At 60.0% G+C, this 27306-nt stretch overlaps 8 protein-coding genes and 1 pseudogene across 9 annotated transcripts; 5 read left to right on the top strand and 4 right to left on the bottom strand.

Annotated features, from left to right (window-relative positions):
* Nucleotides 1-2053: 2053 nt before the first annotated feature.
* Nucleotides 2054-2792, bottom strand: LOC128145804 (scale keratin-like; annotated as a pseudogene).
* A 1585-nt stretch (nucleotides 2793-4377) lies between these two features.
* On the top strand, nucleotides 4378-5417 carry LOC128145803 (scale keratin-like). The gene is made up of 2 exons (XM_052796509.1): nucleotides 4378-4489; nucleotides 4589-5417. The coding sequence occupies exon 2, from the start codon at nucleotides 4613-4615 to the stop codon at nucleotides 4976-4978; it is 366 nt and encodes a 121-aa protein (XP_052652469.1). The 5' UTR covers nucleotides 4378-4489; nucleotides 4589-4612; the 3' UTR covers nucleotides 4979-5417.
* A 1813-nt stretch (nucleotides 5418-7230) lies between these two features.
* Nucleotides 7231-8398, bottom strand: LOC128145926 (scale keratin-like). The gene is made up of 2 exons (XM_052796764.1): nucleotides 8339-8398; nucleotides 7231-7921 (listed from the first exon to the last, which is right to left on the bottom strand). The coding sequence occupies exon 2, from the start codon at nucleotides 7898-7900 to the stop codon at nucleotides 7535-7537; it is 366 nt and encodes a 121-aa protein (XP_052652724.1). The 5' UTR covers nucleotides 7901-7921; nucleotides 8339-8398; the 3' UTR covers nucleotides 7231-7534.
* A 1102-nt stretch (nucleotides 8399-9500) lies between these two features.
* LOC128145912 (scale keratin-like) lies at nucleotides 9501-10540 on the top strand. Its single transcript, XM_052796738.1, has 2 exons — nucleotides 9501-9612; nucleotides 9712-10540. The coding sequence occupies exon 2, from the start codon at nucleotides 9736-9738 to the stop codon at nucleotides 10099-10101; it is 366 nt and encodes a 121-aa protein (XP_052652698.1). The 5' UTR covers nucleotides 9501-9612; nucleotides 9712-9735; the 3' UTR covers nucleotides 10102-10540.
* A 1813-nt stretch (nucleotides 10541-12353) lies between these two features.
* Nucleotides 12354-13032, bottom strand: LOC128145939 (scale keratin-like). The gene has a single exon (XM_052796788.1). It carries the CDS (start codon nucleotides 13021-13023, stop codon nucleotides 12658-12660), a length of 366 nt encoding a protein of 121 aa, XP_052652748.1. The 5' UTR covers nucleotides 13024-13032; the 3' UTR covers nucleotides 12354-12657.
* Nucleotides 13033-14623: 1591 nt separating this feature from the next.
* LOC128145913 (scale keratin-like) lies at nucleotides 14624-15663 on the top strand. The gene is made up of 2 exons (XM_052796739.1): nucleotides 14624-14735; nucleotides 14835-15663. The coding sequence occupies exon 2, from the start codon at nucleotides 14859-14861 to the stop codon at nucleotides 15222-15224; it is 366 nt and encodes a 121-aa protein (XP_052652699.1). The 5' UTR covers nucleotides 14624-14735; nucleotides 14835-14858; the 3' UTR covers nucleotides 15225-15663.
* Nucleotides 15664-17476: 1813 nt separating this feature from the next.
* On the bottom strand, nucleotides 17477-18644 carry LOC128145916 (scale keratin-like). Its single transcript, XM_052796748.1, has 2 exons — nucleotides 18585-18644; nucleotides 17477-18167 (listed from the first exon to the last, which is right to left on the bottom strand). The coding sequence occupies exon 2, from the start codon at nucleotides 18144-18146 to the stop codon at nucleotides 17781-17783; it is 366 nt and encodes a 121-aa protein (XP_052652708.1). The 5' UTR covers nucleotides 18147-18167; nucleotides 18585-18644; the 3' UTR covers nucleotides 17477-17780.
* Nucleotides 18645-19746: 1102 nt separating this feature from the next.
* LOC128145925 (scale keratin-like) lies at nucleotides 19747-20897 on the top strand. Its single transcript, XM_052796762.1, has 2 exons — nucleotides 19747-19858; nucleotides 19958-20897. Exon 2 carries the CDS (start codon nucleotides 19982-19984, stop codon nucleotides 20345-20347), a length of 366 nt encoding a protein of 121 aa, XP_052652722.1. The 5' UTR covers nucleotides 19747-19858; nucleotides 19958-19981; the 3' UTR covers nucleotides 20348-20897.
* Nucleotides 20898-24703: 3806 nt separating this feature from the next.
* On the top strand, nucleotides 24704-26895 carry LOC128145945 (scale keratin-like). Of its 2 annotated transcripts, XM_052796792.1 has the most exons (3): nucleotides 24704-24890; nucleotides 25631-25920; nucleotides 26790-26895. In XM_052796792.1, the coding sequence occupies exons 2-3, from the start codon at nucleotides 25631-25633 to the stop codon at nucleotides 26893-26895; spliced, it is 396 nt and encodes a 131-aa protein (XP_052652752.1). In that variant the 5' UTR covers nucleotides 24704-24890. The 2 variants fall into 2 exon arrangements, with proteins under 2 accessions (XP_052652752.1, XP_052652753.1); XM_052796793.1 differs by lacking the exon at nucleotides 26790-26895 and having other exon boundaries at nucleotides 25631-26435.
* Nucleotides 26896-27306: the final 411 nt, after the last annotated feature.

Below are 27306 nucleotides of genomic sequence, written 5' to 3'. Positions count from 1 at the left end.
GCACTTGCTTGTCTCTACAACAGCCACCGCCTGGGAGAAGCCTGAAAGAACAGCTCTCTTGAAGCCCGGGGTGACAACCTGCCTGCCTCTGCCTTGTGTGTCTTTCTGCAGTGGGTGCTTTCCTGCACTGCAATAAAGCAAGCCTGCATCCAACACCTGCCTCTCTGCCTTTCCTTTCAAGGCCTAGCATGGGCTGCAGGGCTCCCTCGCCCTGCACGTGTCCCCCTCCAGCCGGGCCAGGGCAGGCTCAGCCCCAGCAGAGCCCGGCTGAGCTGCCTTTTAGGAGACCCCCCCACACACGGTCCTGCAGCCGAGCTCCAAGGGCCCTGCCTGAACGCAGGTGGCTCCCCTGCCTGCACGACATGCAGCCCTGGGGTGTTTGCAGGCCTCCAGCCTCCCTGCGCGTGAGCACGGCTGCCCCAGGGCATGGGAGCCAGCCAGGAGCAATTCCTGCCGCAGCTCCAGACCTTTGTGCCTCCTTGGCTCAGCTTGAGGCCCTGGGAGAAAAAGGAAACGGGAGGCTTCCCATTCCCTTCCTCTTCCCTAACAACGTCCAGTGCCCTTTCCTCTTCTTTGTACCCTTTTGCTACTTTTTTTTCGCTTCTCCCCCTTCTTCTTCTCCTTCCCCTTCTCCTTCCCTTTCCTCTTTCCCTACCGCTTCTCCCTCCCCTTCCCTTGCCTCTTCTCCTCCTCCTTTCCCTTCCTCTTCCCTTCTTTTTCTACTCCCCCTTCCCCTTCCTCATCCTAGTTCCCTTCCCCTTCCACTCCACTCTCCCCTTCCCTCTCCTCCTTCACCTTCCCTTTCCCCTTCCACTTCCCCATCCCCTTCTCACCCCCAGCACAGACCAACACACGCGGTGCTCCTCGGTTCTCTGCCGCAGACGCAAAATCACAGAAAACACAGCCTGACCGTTGTGGCAGGAGCCTTTGCAGGGCATCTTGCCATGCTGCCCCCTCAAGCAGGGTCACCCCGAGCCGGCTGCCCAGCGCCGTGGCCACACGGCTTTTGCACGTCTCCAAGGACGCAGACTCCACAACCTCCCGGGCCAACTTGTGCCAGGGCTCGTTCACCCTCACAGTGGAAAAAGTGCTTTGGGATGTTGAGGCGGAGCCTCCCGTCTTTCAGCTGGTGCCCATTGTCTCTTGTCCTGGCACTGGACACCTCTGAAAAGAGCCTGGCTCCGTCTTCTTGATGCCTTCCCTTCAGCCATGTGTGCACATTGATGAGACGCTCCCCCCCACCCCACCCCGAGCCTCCTCAGCACCAAGAGGAACAGTCCCATCTCTCTGAGGCTCTCCCCAGAGGACACGTGCTCCCTGTCCCTTCGGCAGCTGTGTGCGGCCACTTTGCTGGACTCTCTCCAGTAGCCCCACATCTCTCCCGTGCTGGGGAGCCCAGCACTGGACACAGCAGCCCAGGGGTGGCCTCGCCAGTGCTGAGTGGAGGCCAAGGATCCCCTCCCTCCACCTCCTCCGCATGCAGCCCAGGACACACCGCTGGCTGCCTTTGCCCCAGCGCACGTTGCCGGCTCATGCTCAGCTTGGCGTCCACCAGCACCCCCAGGGCCTTTCCTGACAAGCTGCTCTCCGGCAATCGACGGCCATTTCCCAGGCACGGGGTTTAACAACTGGCTCTCCTCCAGCCTCCTCTGTGCAGACGCCCGGAGATGCTGCCCTGCTTCTGCGGAGCAGCGGGACCTGGCGGAGCTGCTGCCGCCGCTCCCGGGCTGAGAAGACCAGGCAAGGGAGCACTGCCAGCGCCTGTCCTGCCTTCTGCCCTTTCCCCAGCTCCCGCAAGGCCCACCAAAAGGCTCTCTCTCCCCTGCCTGCTGCCTGCATCCTCCCATCTCCAACACCACCCACCCTCCCCTTGCCCAGGCATCCGAGGACCACCATTTGCCCTCCCACGGCTGCGGGAACCCACCCACGGGGTCTTCCCAACATGGGACATGGAGGGAGGGAGACATGACTTGAATGCAGGAAACCTTTATTGTGCCCAGAGGAGCAGGAGAGACTGTCAGAGAGACGGTGGGCAAGACCCAGAGAGGGCCGGTTGCCACGTGTTGGGGGAAGCAGAGGGATCTTCTCCAGGGCATCGCTTCTCGCTCCAGATGCCCCCTTGGCGCGGCATCCCAGATCCCGAGGACTTGGCCCATCAGCCTCGCAGGGCCTTTCGGGTCCACCTCCTGCCCCATCCGACGGCTGGGACGAGAGGGGAGGGGAGGAGAGCAGAGGGCAGGAGAAGAGGGCAGGGAAGGGCTGAGGGTGGGTGGCACTGCCGGCTGCCCAGGCGTTGGCTGGGGCTGGCGATGCTCAGCTCTCCTCAGTGCCCCGTGCCCGCCAGCTCAGCCCTGCTTGGGTGGTGGTGTTGGCGTTTGGGCTGGGGGCAGCGCCTGGGGCTGAGCTGGGTCTAGCAGGGCCCACAGGTGTCCCACAGCTTCTTGCTGTAGCGGGGCAAGGCACAAGGGCTGCAGGCGGGAGAAGCGTAGGGTCTGCCAAAGGTGCAGAGGCCCCCCGAGCCCAGGGTGGCGCCGGCGCCGTAGAGGCCTCCCAGCCCCAGGTTGCCCCCAAAGGCGGGTGCTCCGGAGGAGCCCACCACGGCTTGCTGGGGGAAGGAGCTGAGGATGGGGCCGGGGAAGGTGACGACGACGGGGGGCGGCTGGATGAAGGCCGTCGAGTCGGGGCACTGCCGGGCGCACAGCTCGTTGCAGCTCTCAGCGATGGGCTGGGGGGACGGCGACGCCGGTTTTCGGTGGGCACAGGTCGTAGCAAGACATCTTTGTGCGAGAGAGCTGAGCCTGAAACACACGGGACCCAAGGACAGGTGTCATGAGCGAGGAGGAGATCCCGTGGCCGAGCAGTGCCCTGTTCCCAGGGCTGCCCTGGAGCTGGAGGGGCCAGAGCCGCCACCTTGCCCGCACTGCCTGCCGCTTGCTCTTTGCCCAGCCAGCCCCCCTCAGCGCCCTGCTCTCCGCACCCCTTGCCTTGCCCTCTCTGCACACAGAGGGCACACAAGCCCTCCCCGAGAGCCTGTGCAAGGCCTGGCTCTGCGCGTCTGGGCCACGGGGCTCCTTCCTCCTCCCTCCGCCACTCAGCCCGCCCTGGCCCTCCAAGCCTGCTGCCAGCACGCCCATGGCCAGCAGTGCTCTCCTGGCCACGGAGTCCCCACGCCAGCCCCTGCCAGAGGAGGCAGAGCGCTGCAGGCACCCACCTACCCTGTTCCCGAGCAGAGCGAGGCAGGAGCGGCGGATGCCAGCGCTTGCCGAGGGCAGCGCTTTTATGCCGGGCTGGCGAGTGCGGGGAGGAGCTGGCCGCGCTGGGGGCACGTGGCCCGCAGCGGCCGAGCCCCTGCCTCCTCCCTGCGTGGCATGGGGCTGTTTTGCTGATGCTGTTTCCTCCCCAGCCCCAACCTGCTCTATCAGCCCCTGCAATTACCCCGCTTGGATGCTTGCCAGCTGCCGCCTAATGGGCCGAATGAGCCCAGCTGTCTTTTCATTATCTCGGTGTGTAAGAGGGCATGCAGCGTGACAAAGGCTGACTGCGAGCGCCCTGCGTGCCATAGCACTTGCCCAAGGGCTTGGTCTCGGGGCGGCCCCTTGCTTTCTTTGCCCAGCCACAGGGAAGACCAGGGTCCTGGTGCTGGCCAGGAAGGCGGCCTTGCAAAGGCCTCCCGCATGCCAGTGACCGCATGACGTACGCCGTGTGGCTATTATCCGCAGAGGCGCGAGGTTACGACATGCCAAATCAAAGGCACTCCTCTCGGGCACTGCCTGCTCAGCACGATGCATCACTCAGCAGCCCAAGGGAGCCGGTCTCCATCCACCTGAAGGTGTTAGCCATCGACCTCTGCAATTCTGGGGGAGAAAAACCCCTCGTGCTCTTCCCTGAGGTGCATGGTGCGAGGAGCACAGACCCCACCTGGGCCCACATGGCACAGGCTCGTGCCAGCCCTCCCCCAGCCCCTCGCAAGTGTCCCGGGAGCCCCACTGCTGGGGGACGGTGCTGGGCCGGGGCTGCCCTTGGGGTGCTGGGGAGATGGGAACTCTGCCTGGTGGCACGACCGCAGCAGCCCCCGGCTGGCTGGGCCCCGCTGGCGCTCGCGGTGTCTCTCCTCCCAGCAGAGCCTGGCTGCGGGCACAGGGCAGACATGTCTTCCCCGGGCAGAGCACAAGGCAGGCAGCGGGGAGCTGCAGAAGCACAGCCCTCTCCTGCTGTGCGCAGACCCCAGCAGGGAGATGCCTGCTATCATTTAGCCCTCGAACCAGAAAGGGGAGGAAAGCCTCGGAAGTGGCAGGTGCTGGCCTGGCGAGGGGATGCTGACTCAGGGAGGGGCAGGAGCTGGACAGCCCCATCATCATTGGCAGGAGGGAGTGCCGCCTCTGCAGACTGGCCCAGGTGGTGCTGAGCAATGGCGGGGCTGCTATAAAAGCTCTGCCTCTGCCAGGCTCCCCCAAGCACTGCTCTGGCCACCTTAGCCTCTGGGAACAGGGTAAGTCTGTGAGCGCTTCTCCTCCTGGCCCCCGGGCCCGGCCCCTCCGCCTCGGGCGCTCGCCTCTGCTGCTCTCTTGCAACCTCTGCCTTCTTGCAGAGCACCGTCCGATCCTGCGCAAAGATGTCTTGCTACGACCTGTGCCCACCGAAAACCGGCGTCGCCGTCCCCCAGCCCATCGCTGAGAGCTGCAACGAGCTGTGCGCCCGGCAGTGCCCCGACTCGACGGCCTTCATCCAGCCGCCCCCCGTCGTCGTCACCTTCCCCGGCCCCATCCTCAGCTCCTTCCCCCAGCAAGCCGTGGTGGGCTCCTCCGGAGCACCCGCCTTTGGGGGCAACCTGGGGCTGGGAGGCCTCTACGGCGCCGGCGCCACCCTGGGCTCGGGGGGCCTCTGCACCTTTGGCAGACCCTACGCTTCTCCCGCCTGCAGCCCTTGTGCCTTGCCCCGCTACAGCAAGAAGCTGTGGGACACCTGTGGGCCCTGCTAGACCCAGCTCAGCCCCAGGCGCTGCCCCCAGCCCAAACGCCAACACCACCACCCAAGCAGGGCTGAGCTGGCGGGCACGGGGCACTGAGGAGAGCTGAGCATCGCCAGCCCCAGCCAACGCCTGGGCAGCCGGCAGTGCCACCCACCCTCAGCCCTTCCCTGCCCTCTTCTCCTGCCCTCTGCTCTCCTCCCCTCCCCTCTCGTCCCAGCCGTCGGATGGGGCAGGAGGTGGACCCGAAAGGCCCTGCGAGGCTGATGGGCCAAGTCCTCGGGATCTGGGATGCCGCGCCAAGGGGGCATCTGGAGCGAGAAGCGATGCCCTGGAGAAGATCCCTCTGCTTCCCCCAACACGTGGCAACCGGCCTCTCTGGGTCTTGCCCACCGTCTCTCTGACAGTCTCTCCTGCTCCTCTGGGCACAATAAAGGTTTCCTGCATTCAAGTCATGTCTCCCTCCCTCCATGTCCCATGTTGGGAAGACCCCGTGGGCGGGTTCCCGGCAGCCGTGGGAGGGCAAATGGTGGTCCTCGGATGCCTGGGCAAGGGGAGGGTGGGTGATGTTGGGAGAGGGAGGATGCAGGCAGCAGGCAGGGGAGAGAGAGCCTTTTGGTGGGCCTTGCGGGAGCTGGGGAAAGGGCAGAAGGCAGGACAGGCGCTGGCAGTGCTCCCTTGCCTGGTCTTCTCAGCCCGGGAGCGGCGGCAGCAGCTCCGCCAGGTCCCGCTGCTCCGCAGAAGCAGGGCAGCATCTCCGGGCGTCTGCACAGAGGAGGCTGGAGGAGAGCCAGTGTTAAACCCCGTGCCTGGGAAATGGCCGTCGATTGCCGGAGAGCAGCTTGTCAGGAAAGGCCCTGGGGGTGCTGGTGGACGCCAAGCTGAGCATGAGCCGGCAACGTGCGCTGGGGCAAAGGCAGCCAGCGGTGTCCTGGGCTGCATGCGGAGGAGGTGGAGGGAGGGGATCCTTGGCCTCCACTCAGCACTGGCGAGGCCACCCCTGGGCTGCTGTGTCCAGTGCTGGGCTCCCCAGCACGGGAGAGATGTGGGGCTACTGGAGAGAGTCCAGCAAAGTGCCGCACACAGCTGCCGAAGGGACAGGGAGCACGTGTCCTCTGGGGAGAGCCTCAGAGAGATGGGACTGTTCCTCTTGGTGCTGAGGAGGCTCGGGGTGGGGTGGGGGGAGCGTCTCATCAATGTGCACACATGGCTGAAGGGAAGGCATCAAGAAGACGGAGCCAGGCTCTTTTCAGAGGTGTCCAGTGCCAGGACAAGAGACAATGGGCACCAGCTGAAAGACGGGAGGCTCCGCCTCAACATCCCAAAGCACTTTTTCCACTGTGAGGGTGAACGAGCCCTGGCACAAGTTGGCCCGGGAGGTTGTGGAGTCTGCGTCCTTGGAGACGTGCAAAAGCCGTGTGGCCACGGCGCTGGGCAGCCGGCTCGGGGTGACCCTGCTTGAGGGGGCAGCATGGCAAGATGCCCTGCAAAGGCTCCTGCCACAACGGTCAGGCTGTGTTTTCTGTGATTTTGCGTCTGCGGCAGAGAACCGAGGAGCACCGCGTGTGTTGGTCTGTGCTGGGGGTGAGAAGGGGATGGGGAAGTGGAAGGGGAAAGGGAAGGTGAAGGAGGAGAGGGAAGGGGAGAGTGGAGTGGAAGGGGAAGGGAACTAGGATGAGGAAGGGGAAGGGGGAGTAGAAAAAGAAGGGAAGAGGAAGGGAAAGGAGGAGGAGAAGAGGCAAGGGAAGGGGAGGGAGAAGCGGTAGGGAAAGAGGAAAGGGAAGGAGAAGGGGAAGGAGAAGAAGAAGGGGGAGAAGCGAAAAAAAAGTAGCAAAAGGGTACAAAGAAGAGGAAAGGGCACTGGACGTTGTTAGGGAAGAGGAAGGGAATGGGAAGCCTCCCGTTTCCTTTTTCTCCCAGGGCCTCAAGCTGAGCCAAGGAGGCACAAAGGTCTGGAGCTGCGGCAGGAATTGCTCCTGGCTGGCTCCCATGCCCTGGGGCAGCCGTGCTCACGCGCAGGGAGGCTGGAGGCCTGCAAACACCCCAGGGCTGCATGTCGTGCAGGCAGGGGAGCCACCTGCGTTCAGGCAGGGCCCTTGGAGCTCGGCTGCAGGACCGTGTGTGGGGGGGTCTCCTAAAAGGCAGCTCAGCCGGGCTCTGCTGGGGCTGAGCCTGCCCTGGCCCGGCTGGAGGGGGACACGTGCAGGGCGAGGGAGCCCTGCAGCCCATGCTAGGCCTTGAAAGGAAAGGCAGAGAGGCAGGTGTTGGATGCAGGCTTGCTTTATTGCAGTGCAGGAAAGCACCCACTGCAGAAAGACACACAAGGCAGAGGCAGGCAGGTTGTCACCCCGGGCTTCAAGAGAGCTGTTCTTTCAGGCTTCTCCCAGGCGGTGGCTGTTGTAGAGACAAGCAAGTGCCCTGTGGGACGATGGTGGAGTTGCACCATGCACCTGGGCACGGGCAGGAGCAAGGAGGAGAGGCAAGATGGAGAGAGGGGACGGAGGGGAGAAAGGAGGGGAGGTGTGAGGCTGAGGAGGCCCAGGGGCTCTGGGGGCTCTGGGGCTGGGTTTAGCAGGGCCCACAGGTGTCCCACAGCTTCTTGCTGTAGCGGGGCAAGGCACAAGGGCTGCAGGCGGGAGAAGCGTAGGGTCTGCCAAAGGTGCAGAGGCCCCCCGAGCCCAGGGTGGCGCCGGCGCCGTAGGGGCCTCCCAGCCCCAGGTTGCCCCCAAAGGCGGGTGCTCCGGAGGAGCCCACCACGGCTTGCTGGGGGAAGGAGCTGAGGATGGGGCCGGGGAAGGTGACGACGACGGGGGGCGGCTGGATGAAGGCCGTCGAGTCGGGGCACTGCCGGGCGCACAGCTCGTTGCAGCTCTCAGCGATGGGCTGGGGGACGGCGACGCCGGTTTTCGGTGGGCACAGGTCGTAGCAAGACATCTTTGTGCGAGAGAGCTGAGCCTGAAACACACGGGACCCAAGGACAGGTGTCATGAGCGAGGAGGAGATCCCGTGGCCGAGCAGTGCCCTGTTCCCAGGGCTGCCCTGGAGCTGGAGGGGCCAGAGCCGCCACCTTGCCCGCACTGCCTGCCGCTTGCTCTTTGCCCAGCCAGCCCCCCTCAGCGCCCTGCTCTCCGCACCCCTTGCCTTGCCCTCTCTGCACACAGAGGGCACGCAAGCCCTCCCCGAGAGCCTGTGCAAGGCCTGGCTCTGCGCGTCTGGGCCACGGGGCTCCTTCCTCCTCCCTCCGCCACTCAGCCCGCCCTGGCCCTCCAAGCCTGCTGCCAGCACGCCCATGGCCAGCAGTGCTCTCCTGGCCACGGAGTCCCCACGCCAGCCCCTGCCAGAGGAGGCAGAGCGCTGCAGGCACCCACCTACCCTGTTCCCGAGCAGAGCGAGGCAGGAGCGGCGGATGCCAGCGCTTGCCGAGGGCAGCGCTTTTATGCCGGGCTGGCGAGTGCGGGGAGGAGCTGGCCGCGCTGGGGGCACGTGGCCCGCAGCGGCCGAGCCCCTGCCTCCTCCCTGCGTGGCATGGGGCTGTTTTGCTGATGCTGTTTCCTCCCCAGCCCCAACCTGCTCTATCAGCCCCTGCAATTACCCCGCTTGGATGCTTGCCAGCTGCCACCTAATGGGCCGAATGAGCCCAGCTGTCTTTTCATTATCTCGGTGTGTAAGAGGGCATGCAGCGTGACAAAGGCTGACTGCGAGCGCCCTGCGTGCCATAGCACTTGCCCAAGGGCTTGGTCTCGGGGCGGCCCCTTGCTTTCTTTGCCCAGCCACAGGGAAGACCAGGGTCCTGGTGCTGGCCAGGAAGGCGGCCTTGCAAAGGCCTCCCGCATGCCAGTGACCGCATGACGTACGCCGTGTGGCTATTATCCGCAGAGGCGCGAGGTTACGAAATGCCAAATCAAAGGCACTCCTCTCGGGCACTGCCTGCTCAGCACGATGCATCACTCAGCAGCCCAAGGGAGCCGGTCTCCATCCACCTGAAGGTGTTAGCCATCGACCTCTGCAATTCTGGGGGAGAAAAACCCCTCGTGCTCTTCCCTGAGGTGCATGGTGCGAGGAGCACAGACCCCACCTGGGCCCACATGGCACAGGCTCGTGCCAGCCCTCCCCCAGCCCCTCGCAAGTGTCCCGGGAGCCCCATTGCTGGGGGACGGTGCTGGGCCGGGGCTGCCCTTGGGGTGCTGGGGAGATGGGAACTCTGCCTGGTGGCACGACCGCAGCAGCCCCCGGCTGGCTGGGCCCCGCTGGCGCTCGCGGTGTCTCTCCTCCCAGCAGAGCCTGGCTGCGGGCACAGGGCAGACATGTCTTCCCCGGGCAGAGCACAAGGCAGGCAGCGGGGAGCTGCAGAAGCACAGCCCTCTCCTGCTGTGCGCAGACCCCAGCAGGGAGATGCCTGCTATCATTTAGCCCTCGAACCAGAAAGGGGAGGAAAGCCTCGGAAGTGGCAGGTGCTGGCCTGGCGAGGGGATGCTGACTCAGGGAGGGGCAGGAGCTGGACAGCCCCATCATCATTGGCAGGAGGGAGTGCCGCCTCTGCAGACTGGCCCAGGTGGTGCTGAGCAATGGCGGGGCTGCTATAAAAGCTCTGCCTCTGCCAGGCTCCCCCAAGCACTGCTCTGGCCACCTTAGCCTCTGGGAACAGGGTAAGTCTGTGAGCGCTTCTCCTCCTGGCCCCCGGGCCCGGCCCCTCCGCCTCGGGCGCTCGCCTCTGCTGCTCTCTTGCAACCTCTGCCTTCTTGCAGAGCACCGTCCGATCCTGCGCAAAGATGTCTTGCTACGACCTGTGCCCACCGAAAACCGGCGTCGCCGTCCCCCAGCCCATCGCTGAGAGCTGCAACGAGCTGTGCGCCCGGCAGTGCCCCGACTCGACGGCCTTCATCCAGCCGCCCCCCGTCGTCGTCACCTTCCCCGGCCCCATCCTCAGCTCCTTCCCCCAGCAAGCCGTGGTGGGCTCCTCCGGAGCACCCGCCTTTGGGGGCAACCTGGGGCTGGGAGGCCTCTACGGCGCCGGCGCCACCCTGGGCTCGGGGGGCCTCTGCACCTTTGGCAGACCCTACGCTTCTCCCGCCTGCAGCCCTTGTGCCTTGCCCCGCTACAGCAAGAAGCTGTGGGACACCTGTGGGCCCTGCTAGACCCAGCTCAGCCCCAGGCGCTGCCCCCAGCCCAAACGCCAACACCACCACCCAAGCAGGGCTGAGCTGGCGGGCACGGGGCACTGAGGAGAGCTGAGCATCGCCAGCCCCAGCCAACGCCTGGGCAGCCGGCAGTGCCACCCACCCTCAGCCCTTCCCTGCCCTCTTCTCCTGCCCTCTGCTCTCCTCCCCTCCCCTCTCGTCCCAGCCGTCGGATGGGGCAGGAGGTGGACCCGAAAGGCCCTGCGAGGCTGATGGGCCAAGTCCTCGGGATCTGGGATGCCGCGCCAAGGGGGCATCTGGAGCGAGAAGCGATGCCCTGGAGAAGATCCCTCTGCTTCCCCCAACACGTGGCAACCGGCCTCTCTGGGTCTTGCCCACCGTCTCTCTGACAGTCTCTCCTGCTCCTCTGGGCACAATAAAGGTTTCCTGCATTCAAGTCATGTCTCCCTCCCTCCATGTCCCATGTTGGGAAGACCCCGTGGGTGGGTTCCCGGCAGCCGTGGGAGGGCAAATGGTGGTCCTCGGATGCCTGGGCAAGGGGAGGGTGGGTGGTGTTGGGAGAGGGAGGATGCAGGCAGCAGGCAGGGGAGAGAGAGCCTTTTGGTGGGCCTTGCGGGAGCTGGGGAAAGGGCAGAAGGCAGGACAGGCGCTGGCAGTGCTCCCTTGCCTGGTCTTCTCAGCCCGGGAGCGGCGGCAGCAGCTCCGCCAGGTCCCGCTGCTCCGCAGAAGCAGGGCAGCATCTCCGGGCGTCTGCACAGAGGAGGCTGGAGGAGAGCCAGTGTTAAACCCCGTGCCTGGGAAATGGCCGTCGATTGCCGGAGAGCAGCTTGTCAGGAAAGGCCCTGGGGGTGCTGGTGGACGCCAAGCTGAGCATGAGCCGGCAACGTGCGCTGGGGCAAAGGCAGCCAGCGGTGTCCTGGGCTGCATGCGGAGGAGGTGGAAGGAGGGGATCCTTGGCCTCCACTCAGCACTGGCGAGGCCACCCCTGGGCTGCTGTGTCCAGTGCTGGGCTCCCCAGCACGGGAGAGATGTGGGGCTACTGGAGAGAGTCCAGCAAAGTGCCGCACACAGCTGCCGAAGGGACAGGGAGCACGTGTCCTCTGGGGAGAGCCTCAGAGAGATGGGACTGTTCCTCTTGGTGCTGAGGAGGCTCGGGGTGGGGTGGGGGGAGCGTCTCATCAATGTGCACACATGGCTGAAGGGAAGGCATCAAGAAGACGGAGCCAGGCTCTTTTCAGAGGTGTCCAGTGCCAGGACAAGAGACAATGGGCACCAGCTGAAAGACGGGAGGCTCCGCCTCAACATCCCAAAGCACTTTTTCCACTGTGAGGGTGAACGAGCCCTGGCACAAGTTGGCCCGGGAGGTTGTGGAGTCTGCGTCCTTGGAGACGTGCAAAAGCCGTGTGGCCACGGCGCTGGGCAGCCGGCTCGGGGTGACCCTGCTTGAGGGGGCAGCATGGCAAGATGCCCTGCAAAGGCTCCTGCCACAACGGTCAGGCTGTGTTTTCTGTGATTTTGCGTCTGCGGCAGAGAACCGAGGAGCACCGCGTGTGTTGGTCTGTGCTGGGGGTGAGAAGGGGATGGGGAAGTGGAAGGGGAAAGGGAAGGTGAAGGAGGAGAGGGAAGGGGAGAGTGGAGTGGAAGGGGAAGGGAACTAGGATGAGGAAGGGGAAGGGGGAGTAGAAAAAGAAGGGAAGAGGAAGGGAAAGGAGGAGGAGAAGAGGCAAGGGAAGGGGAGGGAGAAGCGGTAGGGAAAGAGGAAAGGGAAGGAGAAGGGGAAGGAGAAGAAGAAGGGGGAGAAGCGAAAAAAAAGTAGCAAAAGGGTACAAAGAAGAGGAAAGGGCACTGGACGTTGTTAGGGAAGAGGAAGGGAATGGGAAGCCTCCCGTTTCCTTTTTCTCCCAGGGCCTCAAGCTGAGCCAAGGAGGCACAAAGGTCTGGAGCTGCGGCAGGAATTGCTCCTGGCTGGCTCCCATGCCCTGGGGCAGCCGTGCTCACGCGCAGGGAGGCTGGAGGCCTGCAAACACCCCAGGGCTGCATGTCGTGCAGGCAGGGGAGCCACCTGCGTTCAGGCAGGGCCCTTGGAGCTCGGCTGCAGGACCGTGTGTGGGGGGGTCTCCTAAAAGGCAGCTCAGCCGGGCTCTGCTGGGGCTGAGCCTGCCCTGGCCCGGCTGGAGGGGGACACGTGCAGGGCGAGGGAGCCCTGCAGCCCATGCTAGGCCTTGAAAGGAAAGGCAGAGAGGCAGGTGTTGGATGCAGGCTTGCTTTATTGCAGTGCAGGAAAGCACCCACTGCAGAAAGACACACAAGGCAGAGGCAGGCAGGTTGTCACCCCGGGCTTCAAGAGAGCTGTTCTTTCAGGCTTCTCCCAGGCGGTGGCTGTTGTAGAGACAAGCAAGTGCCCTGTGGGACGATGGTGGAGTTGCACCATGCACCTGGGCACGGGCAGGAGCAAGGAGGAGAGGCAAGATGGAGAGAGGGGACGGAGGGGAGAAAGGAGGGGAGGTGTGAGGCTGAGGAGGCCCAGGGGCTCTGGGGGCTCTGGGGCTGGGTTTAGCAGGGCCCACAGGTGTCCCACAGCTTCTTGCTGTAGCGGGGCAAGGCACAAGGGCTGCAGGCGGGAGAAGCGTAGGGTCTGCCAAAGGTGCAGAGGCCCCCCGAGCCCAGGGTGGCGCCGGCGCCGTAGGGGCCTCCCAGCCCCAGGTTGCCCCCAAAGGCGGGTGCTCCGGAGGAGCCCACCACGGCTTGCTGGGGGAAGGAGCTGAGGATGGGGCCGGGGAAGGTGACGACGACGGGGGGCGGCTGGATGAAGGCCGTCGAGTCGGGGCACTGCCGGGCGCACAGCTCGTTGCAGCTCTCAGCGATGGGCTGGGGGACGGCGACGCCGGTTTTCGGTGGGCACAGGTCATAGCAAGACATCTTTGTGCGAGAGAGCTGAGCCTGAAACACACGGGACCCAAGGACAGGTGTCATGAGCGAGGAGGAGATCCCGTGGCCGAGCAGTGCCCTGTTCCCAGGGCTGCCCTGGAGCTGGAGGGGCCAGAGCCGCCACCTTGCCCGCACTGCCTGCCGCTTGCTCTTTGCCCAGCCAGCCCCCCTCAGCGCCCTGCTCTCCGCACCCCTTGCCTTGCCCTCTCTGCACACAGAGGGCACGCAAGCCCTCCCCGAGAGCCTGTGCAAGGCCTGGCTCTGCGCGTCTGGGCCACGGGGCTCCTTCCTCCTCCCTCCGCCACTCAGCCCGCCCTGGCCCTCCAAGCCTGCTGCCAGCACGCCCATGGCCAGCAGTGCTCTCCTGGCCACGGAGTCCCCACGCCAGCCCCTGCCAGAGGAGGCAGAGCGCTGCAGGCACCCACCTACCCTGTTCCCGAGCAGAGCGAGGCAGGAGCGGCGGATGCCAGCGCTTGCCGAGGGCAGCGCTTTTATGCCGGGCTGGCGAGTGCGGGGAGGAGCTGGCCGCGCTGGGGGCACGTGGCCCGCAGCGGCCGAGCCCCTGCCTCCTCCCTGCGTGGCATGGGGCTGTTTTGCTGATGCTGTTTCCTCCCCAGCCCCAACCTGCTCTATCAGCCCCTGCAATTACCCCGCTTGGATGCTTGCCAGCTGCCACCTAATGGGCCGAATGAGCCCAGCTGTCTTTTCATTATCTCGGTGTGTAAGAGGGCATGCAGCGTGACAAAGGCTGACTGCGAGCGCCCTGCGTGCCATAGCACTTGCCCAAGGGCTTGGTCTCGGGGCGGCCCCTTGCTTTCTTTGCCCAGCCACAGGGAAGACCAGGGTCCTGGTGCTGGCCAGGAAGGCGGCCTTGCAAAGGCCTCCCGCATGCCAGTGACCGCATGACGTACGCCGTGTGGCTATTATCCGCAGAGGCGCGAGGTTACGAAATGCCAAATCAAAGGCACTCCTCTCGGGCACTGCCTGCTCAGCACGATGCATCACTCAGCAGCCCAAGGGAGCCGGTCTCCATCCACCTGAAGGTGTTAGCCATCGACCTCTGCAATTCTGGGGGAGAAAAACCCCTCGTGCTCTTCCCTGAGGTGCATGGTGCGAGGAGCACAGACCCCACCTGGGCCCACATGGCACAGGCTCGTGCCAGCCCTCCCCCAGCCCCTCGCAAGTGTCCCGGGAGCCCCATTGCTGGGGGACGGTGCTGGGCCGGGGCTGCCCTTGGGGTGCTGGGGAGATGGGAACTCTGCCTGGTGGCACGACCGCAGCAGCCCCCGGCTGGCTGGGCCCCGCTGGCGCTCGCGGTGTCTCTCCTCCCAGCAGAGCCTGGCTGCGGGCACAGGGCAGACATGTCTTCCCCGGGCAGAGCACAAGGCAGGCAGCGGGGAGCTGCAGAAGCACAGCCCTCTCCTGCTGTGCGCAGACCCCAGCAGGGAGATGCCTGCTATCATTTAGCCCTCGAACCAGAAAGGGGAGGAAAGCCTCGGAAGTGGCAGGTGCTGGCCTGGCGAGGGGATGCTGACTCAGGGAGGGGCAGGAGCTGGACAGCCCCATCATCATTGGCAGGAGGGAGTGCCGCCTCTGCAGACTGGCCCAGGTGGTGCTGAGCAATGGCGGGGCTGCTATAAAAGCTCTGCCTCTGCCAGGCTCCCCCAAGCACTGCTCTGGCCACCTTAGCCTCTGGGAACAGGGTAAGTCTGTGAGCGCTTCTCCTCCTGGCCCCCGGGCCCGGCCCCTCCGCCTCGGGCGCTCGCCTCTGCTGCTCTCTTGCAACCTCTGCCTTCTTGCAGAGCACCGTCCGATCCTGCGCAAAGATGTCTTGCTACGACCTGTGCCCACCGAAAACCGGCGTCGCCGTCCCCCAGCCCATCGCTGAGAGCTGCAACGAGCTGTGCGCCCGGCAGTGCCCCGACTCGACGGCCTTCATCCAGCCGCCCCCCGTCGTCGTCACCTTCCCCGGCCCCATCCTCAGCTCCTTCCCCCAGCAAGCCGTGGTGGGCTCCTCCGGAGCACCCGCCTTTGGGGGCAACCTGGGGCTGGGAGGCCTCTACGGCGCCGGCGCCACCCTGGGCTCGGGGGGCCTCTGCACCTTTGGCAGACCCTACGCTTCTCCCGCCTGCAGCCCTTGTGCCTTGCCCCGCTACAGCAAGAAGCTGTGGGACACCTGTGGGCCCTGCTAGACCCAGCTCAGCCCCAGGCGCTGCCCCCAGCCCAAACGCCAACACCACCACCCAAGCAGGGCTGAGCTGGCGGGCACGGGGCACTGAGGAGAGCTGAGCATCGCCAGCCCCAGCCAACGCCTGGGCAGCCGGCAGTGCCACCCACCCTCAGCCCTTCCCTGCCCTCTTCTCCTGCCCTCTGCTCTCCTCCCCTCCCCTCTCGTCCCAGCCGTCGGATGGGGCAGGAGGTGGACCCGAAAGGCCCTGCGAGGCTGATGGGCCAAGTCCTCGGGATCTGGGATGCCGCGCCAAGGGGGCATCTGGAGCGAGAAGCGATGCCCTGGAGAAGATCCCTCTGCTTCCCCCAACACGTGGCAACCGGCCTCTCTGGGTCTTGCCCACCGTCTCTCTGACAGTCTCTCCTGCTCCTCTGGGCACAATAAAGGTTTCCTGCATTCAAGTCATGTCTCCCTCCCTCCATGTCCCATGTTGGGAAGACCCCGTGGGTGGGTTCCCGGCAGCCGTGGGAGGGCAAATGGTGGTCCTCGGATGCCTGGGCAAGGGGAGGGTGGGTGGTGTTGGGAGAGGGAGGATGCAGGCAGCAGGCAGGGGAGAGAGAGCCTTTTGGTGGGCCTTGCGGGAGCTGGGGAAAGGGCAGAAGGCAGGACAGGCGCTGGCAGTGCTCCCTTGCCTGGTCTTCTCAGCCCGGGAGCGGCGGCAGCAGCTCCGCCAGGTCCCGCTGCTCCGCAGAAGCAGGGCAGCATCTCCGGGCGTCTGCACAGAGGAGGCTGGAGGAGAGCCAGTGTTAAACCCCGTGCCTGGGAAATGGCCGTCGATTGCCGGAGAGCAGCTTGTCAGGAAAGGCCCTGGGGGTGCTGGTGGACGCCAAGCTGAGCATGAGCCGGCAACGTGCGCTGGGGCAAAGGCAGCCAGCGGTGTCCTGGGCTGCATGCGGAGGAGGTGGAAGGAGGGGATCCTTGGCCTCCACTCAGCACTGGCGAGGCCACCCCTGGGCTGCTGTGTCCAGTGCTGGGCTCCCCAGCACGGGAGAGATGTGGGGCTACTGGAGAGAGTCCAGCAAAGTGCCGCACACAGCTGCCGAAGGGACAGGGAGCACGTGTCCTCTGGGGAGAGCCTCAGAGAGATGGGACTGTTCCTCTTGGTGCTGAGGAGGCTCGGGGTGGGGTGGGGGGAGCGTCTCATCAATGTGCACACATGGCTGAAGGGAAGGCATCAAGAAGACGGAGCCAGGCTCTTTTCAGAGGTGTCCAGTGCCAGGACAAGAGACAATGGGCACCAGCTGAAAGACGGGAGGCTCCGCCTCAACATCCCAAAGCACTTTTTCCACTGTGAGGGTGAACGAGCCCTGGCACAAGTTGGCCCGGGAGGTTGTGGAGTCTGCGTCCTTGGAGACGTGCAAAAGCCGTGTGGCCACGGCGCTGGGCAGCCGGCTCGGGGTGACCCTGCTTGAGGGGGCAGCATGGCAAGATGCCCTGCAAAGGCTCCTGCCACAACGGTCAGGCTGTGTTTTCTGTGATTTTGCGTCTGCGGCAGAGAACCGAGGAGCACCGCGTGTGTTGGTCTGTGCTGGGGGTGAGAAGGGGATGGGGAAGTGGAAGGGGAAAGGGAAGGTGAAGGAGGAGAGGGAAGGGGAGAGTGGAGTGGAAGGGGAAGGGAACTAGGATGAGGAAGGGGAAGGGGGAGTAGAAAAAGAAGGGAAGAGGAAGGGAAAGGAGGAGGAGAAGAGGCAAGGGAAGGGGAGGGAGAAGCGGTAGGGAAAGAGGAAAGGGAAGGAGAAGGGGAAGGAGAAGAAGAAGGGGGAGAAGCGAAAAAAAAGTAGCAAAAGGGTACAAAGAAGAGGAAAGGGCACTGGACGTTGTTAGGGAAGAGGAAGGGAATGGGAAGCCTCCCGTTTCCTTTTTCTCCCAGGGCCTCAAGCTGAGCCAAGGAGGCACAAAGGTCTGGAGCTGCGGCAGGAATTGCTCCTGGCTGGCTCCCATGCCCTGGGGCAGCCGTGCTCACGCGCAGGGAGGCTGGAGGCCTGCAAACACCCCAGGGCTGCATGTCGTGCAGGCAGGGGAGCCACCTGCGTTCAGGCAGGGCCCTTGGAGCTCGGCTGCAGGACCGTGTGGGGGGGGGTCTCCTAAAAGGCAGCTCAGCCGGGCTCTGCTGGGGCTGAGCCTGCCCTGGCCCGGCTGGAGGGGGACACGTGCAGGGCGAGGGAGCCCTGCAGCCCATGCTAGGCCTTGAAAGGAAAGGCAGAGAGGCAGGTGTTGGATGCAGGCTTGCTTTATTGCAGTGCAGGAAAGCACCCACTGCAGAAAGACACACAAGGCAGAGGCAGGCAGGTTGTCACCCCGGGCTTCAAGAGAGCTGTTCTTTCAGGCTTCTCCCAGGCGGTGGCTGTTGTAGAGACAAGCAAGTGCCCTGTGGGACGATGGTGGAGTTGCACCATGCACCTGGGCACGGGCAGGAGCAAGGAGGAGAGGCAAGATGGAGAGAGGGGACGGAGGGGAGAAAGGAGGGGAGGTGTGAGGCTGAGGAGGCCCAGGGGCTCTGGGGGCTCTGGGGCTGGGTTTAGCAGGGCCCACAGGTGTCCCACAGCTTCTTGCTGTAGCGGGGCAAGGCACAAGGGCTGCAGGCGGGAGAAGCGTAGGGTCTGCCAAAGGTGCAGAGGCCCCCCGAGCCCAGGGTGGCGCCGGCGCCGTAGAGGCCTCCCAGCCCCAGGTTGCCCCCAAAGGCGGGTGCTCCGGAGGAGCCCACCACGGCTTGCTGGGGGAAGGAGCTGAGGATGGGGCCGGGGAAGGTGACGACGACGGGGGGCGGCTGGATGAAGGCCGTCGAGTCGGGGCACTGCCGGGCGCACAGCTCGTTGCAGCTCTCAGCGATGGGCTGGGGGACGGCGACGCCGGTTTTCGGTGGGCACAGGTCGTAGCAAGACATCTTTGTGCGAGAGAGCTGAGCCTGAAACACACGGGACCCAAGGACAGGTGTCATGAGCGAGGAGGAGATCCCGTGGCCGAGCAGTGCCCTGTTCCCAGGGCTGCCCTGGAGCTGGAGGGGCCAGAGCCGCCACCTTGCCCGCACTGCCTGCCGCTTGCTCTTTGCCCAGCCAGCCCCCCTCAGCGCCCTGCTCTCCGCACCCCTTGCCTTGCCCTCTCTGCACACAGAGGGCACGCAAGCCCTCCCCGAGAGCCTGTGCAAGGCCTGGCTCTGCGCGTCTGGGCCACGGGGCTCCTTCCTCCTCCCTCCGCCACTCAGCCCGCCCTGGCCCTCCAAGCCTGCTGCCAGCACGCCCATGGCCAGCAGTGCTCTCCTGGCCACGGAGTCCCCACGCCAGCCCCTGCCAGAGGAGGCAGAGCGCTGCAGGCACCCACCTACCCTGTTCCCGAGCAGAGCGAGGCAGGAGCGGCGGATGCCAGCGCTTGCCGAGGGCAGCGCTTTTATGCCGGGCTGGCGAGTGCGGGGAGGAGCTGGCCGCGCTGGGGGCACGTGGCCCGCAGCGGCCGAGCCCCTGCCTCCTCCCTGCGTGGCATGGGGCTGTTTTGCTGATGCTGTTTCCTCCCCAGCCCCAACCTGCTCTATCAGCCCCTGCAATTACCCCGCTTGGATGCTTGCCAGCTGCCACCTAATGGGCCGAATGAGCCCAGCTGTCTTTTCATTATCTCGGTGTGTAAGAGGGCATGCAGCGTGACAAAGGCTGACTGCGAGCGCCCTGCGTGCCATAGCACTTGCCCAAGGGCTTGGTCTCGGGGCGGCCCCTTGCTTTCTTTGCCCAGCCACAGGGAAGACCAGGGTCCTGGTGCTGGCCAGGAAGGCGGCCTTGCAAAGGCCTCCCGCATGCCAGTGACCGCATGACGTACGCCGTGTGGCTATTATCCGCAGAGGCGCGAGGTTACGAAATGCCAAATCAAAGGCACTCCTCTCGGGCACTGCCTGCTCAGCACGATGCATCACTCAGCAGCCCAAGGGAGCCGGTCTCCATCCACCTGAAGGTGTTAGCCATCGACCTCTGCAATTCTGGGGGAGAAAAACCCCTCGTGCTCTTCCCTGAGGTGCATGGTGCGAGGAGCACAGACCCCACCTGGGCCCACATGGCACAGGCTCGTGCCAGCCCTCCCCCAGCCCCTCGCAAGTGTCCCGGGAGCCCCATTGCTGGGGGACGGTGCTGGGCCGGGGCTGCCCTTGGGGTGCTGGGGAGATGGGAACTCTGCCTGGTGGCACGACCGCAGCAGCCCCCGGCTGGCTGGGCCCCGCTGGCGCTCGCGGTGTCTCTCCTCCCAGCAGAGCCTGGCTGCGGGCACAGGGCAGACATGTCTTCCCCGGGCAGAGCACAAGGCAGGCAGCGGGGAGCTGCAGAAGCACAGCCCTCTCCTGCTGTGCGCAGACCCCAGCAGGGAGATGCCTGCTATCATTTAGCCCTCGAACCAGAAAGGGGAGGAAAGCCTCGGAAGTGGCAGGTGCTGGCCTGGCGAGGGGATGCTGACTCAGGGAGGGGCAGGAGCTGGACAGCCCCATCATCATTGGCAGGAGGGAGTGCCGCCTCTGCAGACTGGCCCAGGTGGTGCTGAGCAATGGCGGGGCTGCTATAAAAGCTCTGCCTCTGCCAGGCTCCCCCAAGCACTGCTCTGGCCACCTTAGCCTCTGGGAACAGGGTAAGTCTGTGAGCGCTTCTCCTCCTGGCCCCCGGGCCCGGCCCCTCCGCCTCGGGCGCTCGCCTCTGCTGCTCTCTTGCAACCTCTGCCTTCTTGCAGAGCACCGTCCGATCCTGCGCAAAGATGTCTTGCTACGACCTGTGCCCACCGAAAACCGGCGTCGCCGTCCCCCAGCCCATCGCTGAGAGCTGCAACGAGCTGTGCGCCCGGCAGTGCCCCGACTCGACGGCCTTCATCCAGCCGCCCCCCGTCGTCGTCACCTTCCCCGGCCCCATCCTCAGCTCCTTCCCCCAGCAAGCCGTGGTGGGCTCCTCCGGAGCACCCGCCTTTGGGGGCAACCTGGGGCTGGGAGGCCTCTACGGCGCCGGCGCCACCCTGGGCTCGGGGGGCCTCTGCACCTTTGGCAGACCCTACGCTTCTCCCGCCTGCAGCCCTTGTGCCTTGCCCTGCTACAGCAAGAAGCTGTGGGACACCTGTGGGCCCTGCTAAACCTAGCCCCAGAGCCTTCATATCTGTCAGAATTGGAGAAACTTAGAAGAATCTGGTCATCCTAAATGTTGCAGCCTTTAATATTTTCTCAAATTCTTTTTGTTTTGCTGTTCTTAATCTTCTATTTTCTCTCCAGTTTCACAGGTCTCTTCCCTTATGTGCTGTTTTGTATGCTTTTTGTTGTCAGGATTCTTTCACTCTAGTATTATTTTTATTGTTTATTTTGTGATCCTCACGTAAAATATCTTATTCATTTAGCTGTTGTGTAAGGTTTATCTTGACTAGTCTGAGCAGAAATTTTTAGCTTCATTTTTCATTTCTTTTTCTTCCTCTTATCTTTTTTTTTTTATCATGATTTGTTCAACTTGTTTTTCCCAATAAAGCTTTTATGCATCAAACCTGTAGTGGTTTTTAAACCTTTTTTTATTCTAAACATTGTTGAGGGTTCACCTGACTTTATACCTATTCATAATACTGATGGTGTTGTGCTACACTGCCATAGTCCATTTTCTCTGTTTACTTCCAATGATGTGGTACATTTCCTCTTATTATCTATTTTCTACTTGTGATGGGTTAACCCTGGCTGGATGCCAGGTGCCCACCAGAGCTGTTCTATCACTCCCCCTCCTTCTCACCTGGACAGGGGAGAGAAAATATAACAAAGAGCTTGTGGGTTGAGATAAGGACAGGAGAGATCACTCACCAATTACCATCAGGGGCAAAACAGACTCAGGTTGGGGAAAATTAACTCAATTTATTACAAATCAACCAGAGTAGGGTAATGAGAAATAAAACCAAATCTCAGAACACCTTCCTTCCACCCCTCCCTTCTTCCTGGGCACAACTTCACTCCTGGATTCTCTACCAACCCCCCAGCGGCACAGGGGGACGGGGATGGGGTTTACGGTCAGTTCATCACACATTATTTCTGCCGCTTCATCCTCCTCAGGGGGAGGATTCATCACACTCTTCCCCTGCTCCAGAGTGGGGTCCCACCCACGGGAGACAGTCCTCCACGAACTTCTCCAATGTGGGTCCTTCCCACGGGCTGCAGTTCTTCACGAACTGCTCCAGCATGGGTCCTTTCCACAGTGTGCAGTCCTTCAGGTACAGACTGCTCCAGCGTGGGTCCCCCAGGGGGTCACAAGTCCTGCCAGAAAACCTGCTCCATGGGCTCCTCTCTCCACAGATCCACAAGTCCTGCCAGGAGCCTGCTCCAGCACGGGGTTCCCACAGGGTCACAGCCTCCTTCAGGAACCCACCTGCTCCGGCGTGGGGTCCTCCATGGGCTGCAGGTGGAAATCTGCTCCACCGTGGACCTCCATGGACTGCAGGGGGACAACCTGCCTCACCATGGTCTTCACCACGGGCTGCAGGGGAATCTCTGCTCCGGCGCCTGGAGCACCTCCTCCCCCTCCTTCTTCACTGACCTTGGTGTCCGCAGGGTTGTTTCTCTTACATGTTCTCACTCCTCTCCCCGGCTGCCGATTTCGTCTGTCCCAACTTTTTTTTTTTCCTTCTTAAAAATGTTATCACAGAGGTGTTACCAATATCGCTGATTGGCTTGGCCTTGGCCGGCGGCAGGTCCGTCTTAGAGCCGGCTGGTATGGGCTCTGTCGAACACAGGGGAAGCTTCCAGCAGCTTCTTACAGAAGCCACCCCTGTAACCCCCCCCGCTACCAAAACCTTGCCATGCAAAACCAATACACTACTATTGATTATTTTGAGCAGTATTTTTCATTCATGGCCAATTAGTAGAGAAAGCAACAGAGTGAAAGATTAAAAATGGCTCTTTCCATCCTGTACATATTTCCTTTCTCTTAAGTTTTTTATTTAACTTCAGAAATTTTCTCCTGCACCTATCTCCCATAAGTTTTTTTGTTGTTTCTTTTGCTTATTTGATATTCATTAGCATATGATTATCAATACATTTTTAAAATACATAATAGATTTTCTCTGGTTGATGCTGTTACTGTTATGGTATAAAACTTTCACTTTCTTTATCTTCCATGAAAATATATTCTAAATTCTCTCCTATGGTCAATTTTGTCACACTTCCTTAGTTTTAAGAGGTACTTTGAGACACTAATATATCTTCAAATCAGTGACATACTCCTGTCTGTCATTTAAAATGCAGAAATTATGATTAATTTTGAAAATATCACTTTTCAGCTCTCTTAATCTCCTGTCTTTAACATCCAGCTTTTCAACTTCACCCTTTCTGGTCGCTTAAATTTCTAGAGAGACACTGGAAAGAACAGGAAGTTTTTATCACAGTCCACCAGGTTCCTGCTGAAGACAGTGGTAGACACTCTGTGAAAGGAGCAGACTACTCTGGATGACACAGAAGGGAAAGTAGGGCAGGGACAGAGCTGGCCATCCCCAGCTGCTATGAACAACCACCTGATTAGGGGAGTGATATGACTGACAGTGTCTCCCTGTTTAGACTGATGCTATTATTCACCATTGGGACATGTAAGTCACATTGTAACAACAAAACAGCATGCATAAATAATTAGTCAGTGTTTCTAAGGTGCTTTGATACCCTTTGTTCCTGAGCTGCTTGAGAAAATCTGCAATAAGCACTTTTTTTCCCATGGGAACCCCCCAAAGACGTTTTGTAATTCGGAGAGCATTTAAATCACAATGTTATTAAATACAAAGTAATGCTACCAAGTGGAGAGAGGAAACAGAGGCCTTTGATGTGGAGAGGGTTTGTTGTCCTGAGACCGAGTAATGAGGCACAACTTGCTCTGACTTGCAGACTTTGCGGTAAAATGTAAATCTAAGTAAAGAAGTCACCCCCAAGCTGGGAGGTGTGGATTGCAGTAATTCACTTTCTATGCCTAGAGAGTGTTTTTTGTCTTCCCCTGCAATAAATGCAGGGCAGTTTTTGTTGGGGAAATAGTCGCTTTAGCCAGCTGTTGTTTCCCCTTACCTTCCCAGCCACAACTCCTCCCAAACTGCAACAATACGTCAGAAAAAAACCCCAAACCAGAAATCTAAACACAATTCCTTTATCAGCTGAAGAGAAAAGGAAAAGATCAGGGTAAAGCTGTATCACAACAAGAAATATTCAGCTTAAGCATTGCAGGAATTAAGACCAGATATTTCAGCTCTGGGGGTCTTCTCAGGGATGACAAAGAGAAGGGTCTGTAAAATGCCTTGGACATGGGTAAAAACTTAAGAGTTGGAATAAAAGATACTGACTGTCCTCTGAAAAAGCACAGAAAAGGGGTAAAATAATCACAAATGTATGTAGCATTTTTTCTAGAAAGTATAGTTTGAAATAACTACATATTTTCACCTGATATATAGCAAATGGGACATACTAACAGAGATTTTGATCAAGAATGTTGAAAGGATTTTTTTTTAATGAAAGAAAAGAAGAGCTACATTAACATTGACCCATGACTTCCAATAGCACAAATCATTATGTAATTAAAGTAATGGCATGCACCACCTTGTTTCTTGTACATTAAAGCAAATGTGATTGTGTCACACTGAAGCTTCTAAATCACTCACACATTTTCATACATTAACACAACACCAAACATTAGCTGGGTTGAACACCAGCTAATGAATGTTTGTGAAATCATTACAACATACTTTTTTCTCAAGAAGCCCCAGAACATACCTGATAAGAGTTAATGCTCACAACATCTAACAAAAAAACCTTTATCTGCTGCTTTGATTTTTCCTCAAAATTGTACTTGTTTTGCTGGATCATGGGCAGGGGTGGGACTTCATACATTTCTCGATGGTGATTTCTTTGACTTCCTAGCTCAAATCACTGTCAGCACAACCATGGGCCCCTTTAAAGCTGAATTTCAATTCCCACTTAAACTCTTCTAGTGAAACAAAATAATTTTTATGTAGGATTGAGTTGCAACTCAAAAGACTTCCTCTCAATGGAAAGCTGTTGGGGAATTGTCATGTGTATTCTATGATCTCAGCTGATATTCACGGCCACTTGAAATCCATCTTAGATCAATGAGGTCTATTTATGTTAGGAACGGAAAAGACGAATTCCTGGGTAGTGCTAGGATAAGCTGCACTCTGTCTCCAATTAACTTACCAGGCAAATTTAAAGGGCTGTTAAGGAAAAATGTTAAAGGGCTTTTAAGGAAAAATAAATCAGCCAAAGATGAGTCTTACAAAATCTCTGAGCAGACAAGCTTATGACAACTTTGTAAAGGAAGAAATATCATGTTGAGTCAGCTTAATGCACGTGGTAATTCCAGTGAGGTCACTATAATGATACCAGGAATTACACTAGCCAATTAAGACCTAAGATTAAAGAAATCATGATGGTGTAACATGGACGTCACACGGTGTGAGAATTTGATTAAAATCATAAACACGATAAACACAAAACTTTCATCACTCAAAGCTGTTAAACAATTCCTGTTTGGCAGCCAAATGCAACCCCCAGCACCAAGCCAGATTCCAACCCCTTAGGAATTCTGAGAAACTCTGTATAAGCTCCAGGCCCTGAGTTCATCCAGACACATCTTTCGGCTTATTTGCCTTGCTGAGCTTAGTGAGTATGATTTTTTTATTTCTTTCTATTTACTTAATCAGAACCTAAATCGGAGTAGAAGACTCCTATAGGCATGCTCAGATTTTGAGAAGCATTAGATACTTTCTGTCTGTAACTACTCTTAGCAAAAGCACGAGTAAATGCAGGATTTGGGAGGCTGGGTGTGACTGCAGAAACTATGAGAAAATAATTTGAGTGTTCTTAGCCATTTAGAAACTTAAAAATCACAGATTAAAATACTATTATTTCAGATAATTATTTTCATATTTTATAAAATTTAAGATAAATGTAATAGATGGCCATCTTTTCAACTGTGTTCAGCTGCATTCTGAGAGACATAAATAAATTCTCTTATTTCAAGCAAAGCCATATCTAATTTGGAGCTCTTTACCCACTTGGGGGAACTCTGTGGTAAATGACACTTAGGTTTGTACACTGTTCTTCAGGGTGTGTGTTTGCAGGAAGTGTCAGACACATCCACGCGAGTCCAAAACAAAGAACCATCTGTAGGGTCTAGTCATTTGTGGGGTGGTCTTATACAGTCAGAAACTTTGGATCCAGGTGCTCAGCTAGTGTTAGTTAAGTTGATCAAGGCTGCACAGGAAACATAAGCTATAGAGCAGGATAACACATCATAGTAATTTCTCTCATATCAGCATTTTGAAATATATCTAATAAGCCCTTTGCCTTGTTTTTAGTCTTCTCCATCTCTGTAACAAACCCATCTCCAACTCTGCAAGATGTCTTGCTACAACCTGTGCCCACCGAAAACCGACGTCGCCGTCCCCCAGCCCATCGCTGAGAGCTGCAACGAGCTGTGCGCCCGGCAGTGCCCCGACTCGACGGCCTTCATCCAGCCGCCCCCCGTCGTCGTCACCTTCCCCGGCCCCATCCTCAGCTCCTTCCCCCAGCAAGCCGTGGTGGGCTCCTCCGGAGCACCCGCCTTTGGGGGCAACCTGGGGCTGGGAGGCCTCTATGGCGCCGGCGCCACCCTGGGCTCGGGGGGCCTCTGCACCTTTGGCAGACCCTACGCTTCTCCCGCCTGCAGCCCTTGTGCCTTGCCCCGCTACAGCAAGAAGCTGTGGGACACCTGTGGGCCCTGCTAAACCCAGCTCAGCCCCAGGCGCTGCCCCCAGCCCAAACGCCAACACCACCACCCAAGCAGGGCTGAGCTGGCGGGCACGGGGCACTGAGGAGAGCTGAGCATCGCCAGCCCCAGCCAACGCCTGGGCAGCCGGCAGTGCCACCCACCCTCAGCCCTTCCCTGCCCTCTTCTCCTGCCCTCTGCTCTCCTCCCCTCCCCTCTCGTCCCAGCCGTCGGATGGGGCAGGAGGTGGACCCGAAAGGCCCTGCGAGGCTGATGGGCCAAGTCCTCGGGATCTGGGATGCCGCGCCAAGGGGGCATCTGGAGCGAGAAGCGATGCCCTGGAGAAGATCCCTCTGCTTCCCCCAACACGTGGCAACCGGCCTCTCTGGGTCTTGCCCACCGTCTCTCTGACAGTCTCTCCTGCTCCTCTGGGCACAATAAAGGTTTCCTGCATTCAAGTCATGTCTCCCTCCCTCCATGTCCCATGTTGGGAAGACCCCGTGGGTGGGTTCCCGGCAGCCGTGGGAGGGCAAATGGTGGTCCTCGGATGCCTGGGCAAGGGGAGGGTGGGTGATGTTGGGAGAGGGAGGATGCAGGCAGCAGGCAGGGGAGAGAGAGCCTTTTGGTGGGCCTTGCGGGAGCTGGGGAAAGGGCAGAAGGCAGGACAGGCGCTGGCAGTGCTCCCTTGCCTGGTCTTCTCAGCCCGGGAGCGGCGGCAGCAGCTCTGCCAGGTCCTGCTGTTCTTTTGCTTCTGGGAAATACGTTCAATTGGGTAACCCCTTCAGTTACCTGTATGTCTCCAGGGCCTCTCTTGGCTATGGGATTTTAGCCTTCTTCATGCTCAGCAGCAGGTACTGCAGCCCATACTCCTCACGCCAGTACAGCCAGTTCCTCCACAGCAGCTGTGGACCATGCTAAATTTAGCAGGAGCATCCCTCGTTTATATCCTGAAAGTTTTAATCTACTTTTTCTTTGGATTAATCATCTACATTCTTCTTATCTTGATTCTCGCTCTATGCGGGTTGAAGATATTTGTCATGGACTAATTTAAGAAATGTGGAGATTTTAATCTCTGTCAATGAAGGAAAGGTTTGTGTTGTTTTCCTCTAACTTTCATTCTTATTAAAGTTCTGCTGTATAATACAGTCAGATTTCTGCTTCCCCCCACCGCTTTTAAGTGTGGCTTAACTTTAAGTGTGACTGTTAACAGTCTTACAGATTGTGAAGTGCAGCTTTTGGTATGAGGTTTCCATCCCCATCACTGGCAGAAAAAGCAGTTCATAAACCCTGCAGAAATCTGTCGTGGTTTAACCCCAGCCAGCAGCTAAG

The sequence above is a fragment of the Harpia harpyja genome, chromosome 9 (genome assembly GCF_026419915.1).
Source record: "Harpia harpyja isolate bHarHar1 chromosome 9, bHarHar1 primary haplotype, whole genome shotgun sequence".
Lineage (NCBI taxonomy): Eukaryota > Metazoa > Chordata > Aves > Accipitriformes > Accipitridae > Harpia > Harpia harpyja.
Note: the sequence above shows the minus strand (reverse complement) of the source record. Positions and strands in the feature narration are given on the sequence as shown.

Bases quoted from the DNA above. Each gene is read 5' to 3' on its own strand.
- LOC128145803 (XM_052796509.1), top strand. From the start codon at position 4,613: ATGTCTTGCTACGACCTGTGCCCACCGAAAACCGGCGTCGCCGTCCCC.
- LOC128145926 (XM_052796764.1), bottom strand. From the start codon at position 7,900: ATGTCTTGCTACGACCTGTGCCCACCGAAAACCGGCGTCGCCGTCCCC.
- LOC128145912 (XM_052796738.1), top strand. From the start codon at position 9,736: ATGTCTTGCTACGACCTGTGCCCACCGAAAACCGGCGTCGCCGTCCCC.
- LOC128145939 (XM_052796788.1), bottom strand. From the start codon at position 13,023: ATGTCTTGCTATGACCTGTGCCCACCGAAAACCGGCGTCGCCGTCCCC.
- LOC128145913 (XM_052796739.1), top strand. From the start codon at position 14,859: ATGTCTTGCTACGACCTGTGCCCACCGAAAACCGGCGTCGCCGTCCCC.
- LOC128145916 (XM_052796748.1), bottom strand. From the start codon at position 18,146: ATGTCTTGCTACGACCTGTGCCCACCGAAAACCGGCGTCGCCGTCCCC.
- LOC128145925 (XM_052796762.1), top strand. From the start codon at position 19,982: ATGTCTTGCTACGACCTGTGCCCACCGAAAACCGGCGTCGCCGTCCCC.
- LOC128145945 (XM_052796792.1), top strand. From the start codon at position 25,631: ATGTCTTGCTACAACCTGTGCCCACCGAAAACCGACGTCGCCGTCCCC. The intron at 25,921-26,789 runs CGCTTCTCCCGC...CAGGGCCTCTCT, and splicing joins TGCACCTTTGGCAGACCCTA to TGGCTATGGGATTTTAGCCT.